Source organism: Scomber scombrus, chromosome 10 (assembly GCF_963691925.1).
Source record: "Scomber scombrus chromosome 10, fScoSco1.1, whole genome shotgun sequence".
Lineage (NCBI taxonomy): Eukaryota > Metazoa > Chordata > Actinopteri > Scombriformes > Scombridae > Scomber > Scomber scombrus.
Window position 1 is genome coordinate 12,503,610 of NC_084979.1, and position 11,878 is coordinate 12,515,487.

At 38.6% G+C, this 11,878-nt stretch overlaps 1 protein-coding gene across 2 annotated transcripts; it reads right to left on the bottom strand.

The window, feature by feature from the left end:
- Window positions 1–208: 208 nt before the first annotated feature.
- Window positions 209–11,157, bottom strand: LOC133988199 (zinc finger protein 362-like). 2 transcript variants are annotated; one of them, XM_062427765.1, is made up of 9 exons: window positions 11,062–11,157; window positions 8,674–8,737; window positions 8,141–8,363; window positions 7,457–7,561; window positions 6,223–6,541; window positions 5,157–5,381; window positions 4,418–4,496; window positions 4,103–4,261; window positions 209–2,427 (listed from the first exon to the last, which is right to left on the bottom strand). In XM_062427765.1, exons 2-9 carry the CDS (start codon window positions 8,734–8,736, stop codon window positions 2,311–2,313), a joined length of 1,290 nt encoding a protein of 429 aa, XP_062283749.1. In that variant the 5' UTR covers window position 8,737; window positions 11,062–11,157; the 3' UTR covers window positions 209–2,310. The 2 variants fall into 2 exon arrangements, with proteins under 2 accessions (XP_062283749.1, XP_062283747.1); XM_062427763.1 differs by having other exon boundaries at window positions 8,141–8,390.
- Window positions 11,158–11,878: the final 721 nt, after the last annotated feature.

The following is an 11,878-nucleotide window of genomic DNA, read 5'->3' on the forward strand; positions in this document are numbered from 1 at the left end:
ATGTCACCTGAGATCTAACCGACAAGAACCTTTGAAATTTGTTGTAAATAGATTTTTAAACAAACTATTTTCATAAATAAAGGTTAATAAATCACAACCACAATGCTTGATTTTTTTCCCCTCAATCATGTTCTCTTAAAAAACAAACTTTGTGTGCAGGTAATGGACATGTCCTAAACAGCTTTAATACAAATCAAGCAAGCAATGATGAATTTATAACAGTCTGTTTATTAAACAAGGTAAAGATACAAAGCTTTTTTTCCTTTTTTAAACATTGATAACCCTTAGTTTAACTTCTCAGTCTTGGCTGTGCATATTTAGTTGTTTAGAAACTGTATATGAAACCACAATGCAAGACAGGAAAAAGTGTAATAAATCTACGCAATAGTTTTTTTTCATAGAGAACATGGGTTAAACAGTTATCATACAGATTACAGCTCAGGAACTCCATGCGGAAGGAAAAAATGTTTAAAAAATGTTTACACGACTGAATACTGCAGAACACAATACAGAGTAATGGAAACAGGATGATAAAACAGTTAAGGCTTACATGTAAATAACTGATATAAAACATGAATATTAATAACATACGAATATACTAAAATAATTACAGTAAGTTCAAAACCCAAACAACATGTTTATGAAAACTTAAAAATAGGTACTATAAATGAGTAACATGTTTTACAGTACAGCAACATGTACATTTTCCCATTATCTCAAAAGAGAGAGAGAGAGAGTAAGTTGAAGAGGCAGGGTCTGTTGTTGGCGTAAATGTCTGTTTTCAGGCCAGTGGCTTGAGTAATAAGTTTTTATTCTTTTGAAAACATACTATATACTGTATATGTATTTTACATTATTCTCAGTTCCATCGTAATGTCTAGCCGTAGCACCTTTTCTTAAGTGCCCTGAAGAATACAGGGTACCCTATTAGTACCATCCAGAGGTTAACGTTACAGTAAAAATACAACAAACAATACTGTGTACAATGAAAAGAATACTAATAAGAAAAAAAATCAAAAAGGAGAAGCATGACCTCCACATTAACTAATAATATAGGACTATGGAATATGACATATACTGCAGTTTATTCCAAATGGGTAAAGCTTATTAACGTTTTTTTTAAAAACTCCTAACACGGTCAGAGCTGTACAGTAACTTCACATTTTGGTCCAATGGTAAGGGTTAAAATGTACTACTCGAGTAAAATAGAAGTTCAGCTGAAGTATATTTAAAAGTAGGGCTGAGTAGAGTAGAGCTGGCACTGGTACATGTGCAATGTATTCAACCTCTGCAACTAATACTTCGAAAAAATAATCAAAGCTTAACTGAAATGAAAAAACAGACGCATATTATTATAAGATTTGCTTTCAACAAGGTTCATATGGCACTGGTTACTGGGACGTGAGGAGAATGTCGTGAGCAGTGTTTCTTTGATCATATGGTATGATCGTAAAGGTGCCATAAAGTTGAAGTCAAATATGGAGTGAAAGATATTGAAAAGAAAACAAAACAAAAAAACAAAAACAAACAAAAAACATTCATCTTTCTTCCCTATTCCTTGTTGCTCTATTTCTTACCTCCTCAAGTCAATAATACAACTTCTTAATACAATCATTAATGTTTAAATTGTCATCTACCGATTGCCTTTCTTCGAATTTAGATGACCCTGTAAATGTGTACTTACACAAAAATGTGAGTGAAACAAAGAAAGTAACAGAAAAGACTGTTGTTTATACACAGTCAGTACTCTTAGCTGCCACAAGTAATGCCCTTTGGCATTTTTCATCCAACAAGATTTAAACAATTTGAGCCAAAACCACAAGGCCTAAAAGTGCTTTAAGATTATCTTTGGATGTCTCCAGAATACACCCAGTGAACAATTTTTCAACTTTCTCAATTCTTTTTAAGGGCAAATATCATCTGGCACATTTTGGAAACCCATTTGATGGAAGAGGAAAGAAAAAAAAAACTAAACTAAAACATTTCTGATGGCCAATGCATCCGGCAGTTTACATGACGCTTACGAAAGTGCTTATTAAATCTGACGCAAGACATTCTTTGCCGCTCGATCCTCCGGACAACATCTAGCCGTATTGTTACATTCACAAAATAACGCTGTGCTCATTTTTGACAGACCACCTGTGTCAAGACGGATGGAGGCAGCCTGTTTACTGAATCTAGCACTGAATGCTTATGTCAGCTGTCATAATGCTAATGTAAGCCTTATGTAGATGGCCGTGAGTGCAGGGCCTCATAAGCTCCAGCCTAACCTAGACTCTTGATCTGACCTGCTGCTGAGCAGCTGGGAGCTCAGATAAGGGAGATGCGTATGGGGATGTTGGGGGACTCGGTCCTCTGGGGCGACTGGTGGCTCACTAGGTGCTCCACCACTGTGTGTTTGGACATGTGCTTCATAAGGTAGGTCTCCTACGAAAGACAAAATGAAATTGCCATTTTTAGAACCAGAAAAACTTAATTCAAAGGCAATGAAAATGTGTCTAAATGTGTATACAGTACATTGAATAAAAACATACGTGTAACAAAAACAGGCACATACACAGTTTAGATTCTTATCCATCATTACAATACCATCAATACCAGAGAGGCATCTGATGGGTGATTAGAGTAATAAAAAACCATCTTCAGCAACATAAAGAAGAATGGGTCCTGCACAGATGGTATGGACCTCACAGAGCCCTGATCTCAGCATCATGAGTCAGTCTGGGATTACATGAACACAGAGGCGACTGAAACAGCCTAAATCCACAGAAGAACTGCGGCAAGTTCTCCAAGATGCAGGAACAACTGACCTGAAGTACCTTAAAAAACTGTGTTCAGGTGTACCGAGCAGACCTGCTGCTGTTTTAAAGGCGAAGTGTGCTCAAAACAAATATTGATTTAATTTATGTTTTTTAATGCACTTTGTATGATATTAATTGATAAGACCTTTTCATGGCATTATTTTGAAACTATCTTCACTTTGCAGACGTTTTAGTCACTAAAAGTAAATGGCGGTGTAGGAAATGCCAAAGAGCAAATATTTGTTCTTCACGGCTTGTTTATCATGTGAACAGAAGTTGGAATGAATGACTTTTTTTTAAATATATTTGCCCTGGCCAGAGGGATTTTATAACAACAGTCTAATGGGAGGAGTTGGAATGAGCTATGGTGGGGGTGTGAAGGGTCCTGTGTGAAGAGCTTTGTTTTAAATGTGACTGGGTGAAGAAATCTGTCAGTGGAGCCTGGATTAAAACAGCAGATTGGTCAACAGCCAGTTTTCATCTTTATCAGTAACCACAGTTGAATTTCCAAATTTACTGTGCCAGTATGTTAAGTAATCGTTTGGTCTATAAAGTGTCAAAAATGCCCATTCTGCTGCATTGCCTGTTACAGTTTACTATCATAGAAGCATAGCTGCAGTTACATGTCTTCAGTAGGGGGTGCACAGGTGCTGCTAATTTCATGCTGGAGAGGCTTTTCTGAATCACGTGCAAATCCTCCTTCCACAACAGATCGGTAGCTACTACTACACAACATACATATACATATATATATATAAAATATATTGCAGGTGAAAGGGACTGAGAGACATGTAAGAAATCTTGCAACAGTACAAATATCTTTCCCAGACACTTGGAGGAAGGGGTTCTAAGGCAAATGTTCGCATTTTAGAAGCTGAAACCAGTGAATGTTGTGCTTAAAAAAAAATAAAAATAAAAAAGATTCCATAATAAAAATAATTGCTGGTCATTTTATGTTGATTGCATCAATCAATCAGTCATTTCAGCACTATAGTGATACATTGGGCTTCAAGCAATACTTGGAGATGGGAGGTGGTAGTGAGAAAATCAAATTTATTAAATAAATTAGCGCCTGGTAGACCCCCTATACCACAAAAGTCAAATCTTGTCTGTTTGTTTGAGTGGGAGCAAGAACATGTTGTAGCCTACTGTTAAAAATCAAAAACAGGAAACACATCTAGTTTCAGGTAATGAGAGACAAATTATCACCAAAGGCCATCACATACAACAGCCTGTCTGAAGACATATTGGAAAAAAGCTACAAGCTAAAGATACATACAGATAAACTGTGGTTTACTCACTGAGGTGTATGCCCGGCCACACATGCTACAGCAGTAGGCCTTCGCGTTTTTGATGGCGTGTGCTGATAAGTGGATCTGCAACGATGCTGAGTCTGAATAGGCACGGTAGCAGTTAGGACATTTATACGGCTTGTCTTTATTGTGCTGCCTCTGGTGAGACTGTAGGGAAAGAAACACGGGTCAAAAATCTGAATTTTTGTGTTGTAATAGCAATCAGTTAAAGCAATTAAGTTACTTTTTGTTTTGTTTTTGTAGTTGTCGTCTACACCTGCGTAAATGAACAGTTCTTGTAAGTAATAACGACGATGTACTGACCTGGAGGTTAGACAGCTGGGTAAAAGCCTTTTCACATCCGGGATGAGCACATTTATAAGGCCTATCGCCAGTATGGATTCTGTGGCAAAAAAACAAACAATTAATTTATCAAAGTGAATCCACAATGTATTCTGTACTCCAACTAAATTCAGTTGTCCAAGTACAGTATAATTTACAGAAGCGTATTGCTGCCATGCCAAAAAAATAAAAAAGCATCAGTATCACGGTATAACCTGAAACCTATCACGTTATCTCGTTATAACGTGAAACTTATCATATTATAACGTGATATTTGATTGAGGAAATGGTGTGCAGGAATGTGGCTCATTTACACACGATTTAAGTTGTACTTAATGTTTGGGTTGAGACATGAAGAGATCCTGCTGTTATTGAGCACAGTGGATGATACTGTGATAAGTATGTTTACACTGAGAAGGATTTTAAAATGCATGGGGCTGTATACGAAGGGTCTGACTCATTCACCCTTCTGTATACAGAAGGATGAATGAGTCCGACCCTCTTAAAGTAGGGTCATTCATTCATTGATCTGACGTAAGAGCTGCCATCACAGTCTGAGTTTCACATTATAACGTAATAAAGAAGATTTTTTATTTTTCTGGTATGGCAGCAATATACTTCCGTAATAATCGGCTCAAGGCGAAAAGTGAGTTAGCAGTAGCTCTGCAGTGGCTGTTTTTAACAATAACTTGCCCTGCTTTGTGTACACAGCTGGACCGACCTGGTGTGCTGCTGCAGGTGTGACAGCTGACGGAACGAGTTCTCGCAGTAGGAGCAGTGGTAGGGTTTGATCCCCAGGTGGATGCGCAGGTGCTGGGACAGGTAGGAGGCATTGGCGAACGTCTTGGAGCAGTGGGGACACTTGTGTGGTTTGGCCTCTGTGTGGGACTTGGAGTGGATCTGCATCTCTGACTTGGTTAAGAAGGTGAGCGGGCACACTTTGCATCTTGGTGACAATAAAAAGGACACAAAATTGCAGAAAAATAATCAGATCAGGCAGTTTCAGTCTCAAACATTAAGGAGACTCCACAGCGCATTAACATTTGAAAGTATTAATTGATCGCTGCCCCCACTCAAAGACCACTTTAATTATTTTCAAAACAAATAAAGAAAAACATTGCAAATTCTGATTTGCTGTATGCTCAAATCAGAGGTGGCACTGAGAACCAGTGGATGTCAGAGTTTCATTCTAGATTAAATTAAAAACAGTAGGTAATGCTTTAGGATCCAATTAGTTACTGCATTGTGTGATCCTCACAAAGCCAGTGTAAATCTTGCAAGCTTAGTTTTGCTACAACATTTTGTCAAAGCAACTGCCGAGAATTGCTGGAAGCCATACCATTCAGGCGATGAAGTGACTGTGTTAAAAACTCCTGATCCTAAACAGGAATTATAGATATAAAAGAAAGCATATTTCTGCAACTTTGTGGTTTATTTCTCACCTAAATCTTATTCAGAACCCATAAGGAGACATGTGTCATGTTTTCCCAGTGATAATAGCAAGCAAAGATCAATTGATTGTCCATTAAATGAGGCATTCATCCAATTGGGTGATAGATGGGTTCATATTGATGTCTCTGTGACAGGGAGCACTCTCAATCATCTGCAGCCAACTTAAAACTTATCTTGTGTCAAGCAAATGCCTATTGATCCTTTGGAGACCACAATTAAATCTGTGAATTGGCTTTTCAAGGCCAGCACTGAAAGGAAATATCGTTCCCCCTGTGATGCGGTAAAAACATCTGCCTGAAGCCTGAAAACAACAGTAGCAATTGCCAGCATCCAACCTGTAGGTTTTGCCCTCCTTGGGTGCAATAGTGACACAGCCTTGGTCGGCTAGGATCGGGTAGGGCACCACTAGCAGAGGACCGGATGGGTTTTCAGCTTTGATCTTCTTCCGTCCCCTTGGTGCCTTGGGTGGGGGGCCCAACAGTCCCGCCAGGCCTCCAGCCTTCATGTGGTCCATCCCAGGACCACTAGCCAGCCCAGAGATGATGTTCACAGAGGGGGCTCCACCCAGGCGGATCTGGCTGCTGGAGGTTGGAGTTGTGGGGGTCAGAGCCTCTGAGGTGTTGTGGCTGTCAGGTCGGGATGAAGGAGCGAGACCTGCGGTGGTTGGACCCAGGACTGTTTTAACAGAAATACCAGCTGCTACAGCACTACAAATGATTTGACAGGCTTTTGATTCTTTTAAAAAGGACTTTTTAACTGCAATCACACTAACGTTACATTTCTGAGTACCCCTTTTAAACATGTGCTACATGGTTTTAAGTTTTACAGTGAATATTTCCAACTGTTCAGGCAGCCATTGGTTTCCATTCATTTGCATATCATATGAACATTAGTTAGCAGCTCAGTCATGAAAGTTGCTGCATTAATATTTTTCTAGATAAATTCTCATTGCATGGAAATCGATCTGCAATAAATCAAAGCAGACTTGATGTTCACTGTGAGGGATTCCACAACTCTACAAAGTTTTAAGGTTGGTTATGGTCGAAAATATACGCGGACGTTTTTAAAATCCAGCAGCATAGTTTTCAAAATGATAATCTGTGATGAAGTATACATTGTTTGTAGAAAAATAGGTTAAAACTTGCAAAAAATAGTGATATGGTATAATAAGCGTTTATGAGAGTGTCCTTAGCATGTATCACTTGAGTTAGACAGATACATTTGTTTCATACGTAAGGTGAGGTTTCCTGAAGGTTCCAAAATTTTGCTTTTAAGCAATGTCATTCATAAATTATTCATATTAACCTTCAAAGACCAATTTTGTTACACTCTCTAGTGTGGTTAAACATTTTTCAAATATTTACCATATGACCTTTGCACCAGTATGTCCCATTAGTTGTCTCTTCATGTGTGCCTGTATATATTCTACCATAACAGATATGTTGGCAGTACAACTTAGACCACTGCTGTCATGTTTAACTACACCACCGGCTGCCATTTTTTTCCATGTGTTTGACTTTGTAGCTCTAATATTTTCAGTTTTTTACGAAGGGGCAAAGACCACAGTACCTGAGCGATGGTTGATCCGACCAGCTTGCTCACCAAGCTGTCTCATATGCCAGTCTTCCCACAATCCTTTGGCCTTCACAGCTGACTTATCGTCCATATTTCCATCTGGAAGTCGTGAGATGATGGGAGTTTAATCAGTAAAAAATTTAAATAATGCCTTGCTACAGACATACCTTATAGTGCATCAAGCTCATGTTTCAGAATACTGCACAGTGCAATAATTAAAAGTATTTGATGAAAAAAACAAAACCTCAGACCTTTAAAATGCATGTTAGTAAAAAGCTCTTTACCTCACATTCAATATTTGATTTATTTACAAATAAGGGCTGGATAAAGTTGAAACTTTTCCTATACTGGTATCAGAGTTTTGTTACCATTACCTATACAATTACCCTTTTTTAATACCTTCCTATAAATCTATTTCTTCACAAAATCTCTTTTTTTCATGTAACAAAATATGCCAAACTTCTTGGTGCATCATTACTTCATTTTGTCTTGACACACCTTCTAAAATTAGCAAAGATTCCTGATTTAAACAGAAAATATCTGATCAAAGTAAACAGGTCTAAACATTTGACCAAGCTTGACAGTTTTTATTTGATGCTACTGACACATTTGGGTCTCTGCTCAAAAAGTGTTGATATTCAGCACTGAGGCTTGCAAACAACAAAGTAAAGACTGTACCAGAGCTGGAGGCGGAGCGGGCGTGCAAAGCGATGTCTGGCTGTCCAGAGCCCTGTGGCTGTTGGTGGTGGCCCGGCACCTGCTGAGGCTTTTGCACTGACATGCCGTGCTGTGTGCCACCATCCGGGGATGAGGTGGGCACCAGCAAAGACTGCTGGGACTGGGCGGAGGTAGGCGGCAGGTGCAGGGGTCGTATCTTCTCGGCCATCAGCTGCTCCTTGATCTTGTTAATGAGCACCAGGTTATCCAGCTGAAAGGGTTAACGGGTCATGCTCAACAGAAAACAGCAACCTTGTGTGAATGTCATTCATGCCCCCAAAAACACATCCCATGTCAGCAAACACCGGCTGACCAGCACATAGTACACATTTATTTATTTATGTTTTTCTAAATCTACAAGAAGAATGTGACAGATTCTGAGTAATTGTTTCGTTGTCAGACAGCTGAATGGCTGAAAAGACATTCACACATGGAAACAAATGGCAATGAAAGATGGAAACGTTGCAGTAATCAAATGTTACAAGTGGACTTACCTGGCCTGGCATGGATGGAGGGGGCGGCCAGAAATACGGGTTGTTAAATCGGGGCTCTGCCATCCTGAAAGAAAAAAACACTTGTTTCAGTGACATTCAAATGTGAGTTACTCTAAATGAATAAGGTTATAGGTAATTGGAGGAGGTGTGACATTGTTTTTCAAGTTTCAAGTCTTTAAACATTCTGATAAAAAACTACAGACAGGGAGGTCAATGTGACAGATAACGACAGACTTTCACTGTGAAGATGGAAATGATGACACTCAAAGCATATTTAAAACACAGACTTTCTGTTGAATTGAATATGTTCCTTTAGCACTATACAGCATATACATTTCATTAATTTCCACCACATTCACATAAGCAAATCACTTTTGAAACTTGGTGACAGCAGATAACAGCAAGTTCCGAAAATGTAATAATACATTTATAACCCCAATGGTAAAGTAAATTTAGACAGATTTATGACAATTCATACAGGTATGGTTGGATTACATGATGACATACCATGATATAACATACATTTATCAACTGTCAGATACTTTGCCATACAGTTTATAACATACTAACTCTCCCTTTAATATCTTTGGTTGCAGACAGTGTTGCAAATCAATGAACAGGACTGATAAATGATAATATTAGATTTCTTTTTTTCCCCCTATGAGATATCTTGACTTGTCAGGAGTTTAATTTGCTGCATAAACCAGAAATTGTCCATAGATGTATATACATATATATTTATATTTATAATTAATTTTCTGATATTATTATACAGTATGTCAATATGATGAAAATTATGACAAAAATTACACCAGAAAAGATCATTTAATCCATATGGCCCATGCTTAGAAGCAGGCAGGTTTCAGTCCACAAATGGCACAGTAAGGCACAATGGAAGGATTTTTTTCCAATAAGCTGCTACATAGTAGTTACTAATTGTTTATTAATGAGGCTTGGACAGTGACATATATGTGTCATTGTTTAATTTCCCTTTAAAACAAATAAAGGTAATTTAGTATTTTTATGACAAGTGTAAATGATGTCTGCTTAATGTAAAATTGGCCCTTTTTACCACAGGCAGGTGTAATACATACTTTTAAGGTGGTATTTGAAATGATATAAAACTGGATTTTTCAAAAGTTCAATTCTTGACCTTGGATATAGTTTGACATACAACATCTCCACTCAAGGTTCACTTATTAGATTTCAACAGCTTTCATCTGCATCTCACTGCCTTCTTCAGTGGATTTTGTCAAATGAACTATCTCCATGACAACTGAGCAAACTCACCTTGAGTCAAAAATTATTTGTTGAACAGGGTTTAAGATATTTAAAAAAATATATGTATTAAATATCTGCAGTGAAGATTATATTAAAACGGAGAAGTGTTATTTAAAGATATATGCATTTTTAACTGTGTATGAACTTGTGTTACATTCATGCTAATAGCTGTGTGTAAATCAGGCCTGCAGACTGTCACTATTAGCCATGCTGTTTTAAGTTAACACAGGCAAAACATCTAAATGTCAACTAGAAATATAAAGAGACTCGTAAAATAGAAAGCTGTGGTCTGACAGAGCCGCGCAGTCTGGACATTTGGCTCCTCTGTTCCTTTTGTCTCACAATGAATTCCTGAAAATAAGTGCACCTCGCTTTAAATCTCAGATTAACGCAATGAAAGAAAAAAAACTTTGCATTCTTTGACTTTTCGGACATGTCTGCAGCCTCAGAGCCTCTCTGGAAGCGCACCGATTCAGGATTGTTACGCATCGAGCCTCCCGGTGCGACTCAGACATTCTCAGACAGTTTTCTTAAAACATTTCCAGACAAAAGAGAAACAAAAATGGCAGCCTTATTTTTATAAGGCGGGACGCCATATTCTGCAGACCCCAAAAAATTTAGAAGCATGAACGTGTTGTCATGGAGGAGGCTGCTGGAGGAGAAGAGGGGGCCCGAAGCCGACACAAAGGTGTGTTTATCATGTCAATGGCATGAATGATTGTTTACGGCGAATTGCAGGTTTGAATAGCCCGGCCTCCCCACCTCTTGAAAAAACTGACACTTCCTACAACAACCATGCCCTGCAAAAAAACAGCACGGAAACGGACCAGACGCAGGCTCGACCCAAACACCACCAAAAAACAACCGTAGCGACGCGTTAAGGTCAGAATCAAACCGGCGCACAATGTTTCGCCAGCAGAAACACGCTGTGCCATCTTAACCAAATTTCACTTTTAGGCTGCCTTTTTTTCCTCCACATTCTGCAACTTTTGGACGAATCAAAGGACAGCGGTTGCATTTTTGTGCACAATGCACGCACATCTGGGAGTCGATCGCTTATCAGACAAATGCACAGCAGTGAAGAGGCGAGAAGACATGCACAAATACCTTGTGTCCTGATTGCAGATATTGTCTTGCGAGCACAGCTATAATATAAAAGGTTGATGTTCTTTCTGCCTGCCTCCAGTCGGACCACCGCTTCCGGGTCGCTTTGTTCACTTCTGGGTGCTGCTGCAGGCTCAGTACAGTACACACATACACGCGCGCACACACACACACACACACGTAAACAGAGAGGAACATGTTTCGATGTTGCTTTGGATTATTTTTAATGCTTTGTTCACGTTTAATGAGCAGTGTATTTCTGTAAAAGCACGATAACGTTTTTTCGGTGTGTGTTTGGGTTGGATTGGCTCTCAATGGGTGGAAGTAGAAATCAAATGCTGAAATAGCAATATCACAATGTAACTCCATTATATTACTATGAATCACACTGACGTGACGTGGTCACTGCACAATAAGTACAAAGGAAAAAGAGTCAAATGAGTCAAAGTTAGAGTGTTGATGCATTCGTGTCTATCTGCTCCTGGTGTTTACTTTACATATTGTTAATCTGAAGCAATGCATTTGTATATAAACCAGAAAAAACATTTGTCTGATGTATCAGACAAATGCTGTGGAGTTCAAATACAAAGTTTCTCAAAATGTCAATGCACCTGCATCAAAATAGACGTCTGGAATAGAGCATCCCAATACTGGATTTTTTGGTTCATGCCAATATAGATATTAGGGGGCAAAAAGTTCACATCACATTTGTGACAAAGATATGTAATGGAGGCATGATATTTTACAGTTGAATTATAAACTTAATGTTCAAAATGACATCAGTGCACTTAAACAGTAAACTTAACTGAGAATTTAATAA

Bases quoted from the DNA above. Each gene is read 5' to 3' on its own strand.
- LOC133988199 (XM_062427763.1), bottom strand. From the start codon at position 8,736: ATGGCAGAGCCCCGATTTAACAACCCGTATTTCTGGCCGCCCCCTCCA. The intron at 6,542-7,456 runs GTACTGTGGTCT...CAACCACCGCAG, and splicing joins TCGGATCAACCATCGCTCAG to GTCTCGCTCCTTCATCCCGA. The intron at 4,262-4,417 runs GTCAGTACATCG...CTTTCCCTACAG, and splicing joins CCCAGCTGTCTAACCTCCAG to TCTCACCAGAGGCAGCACAA.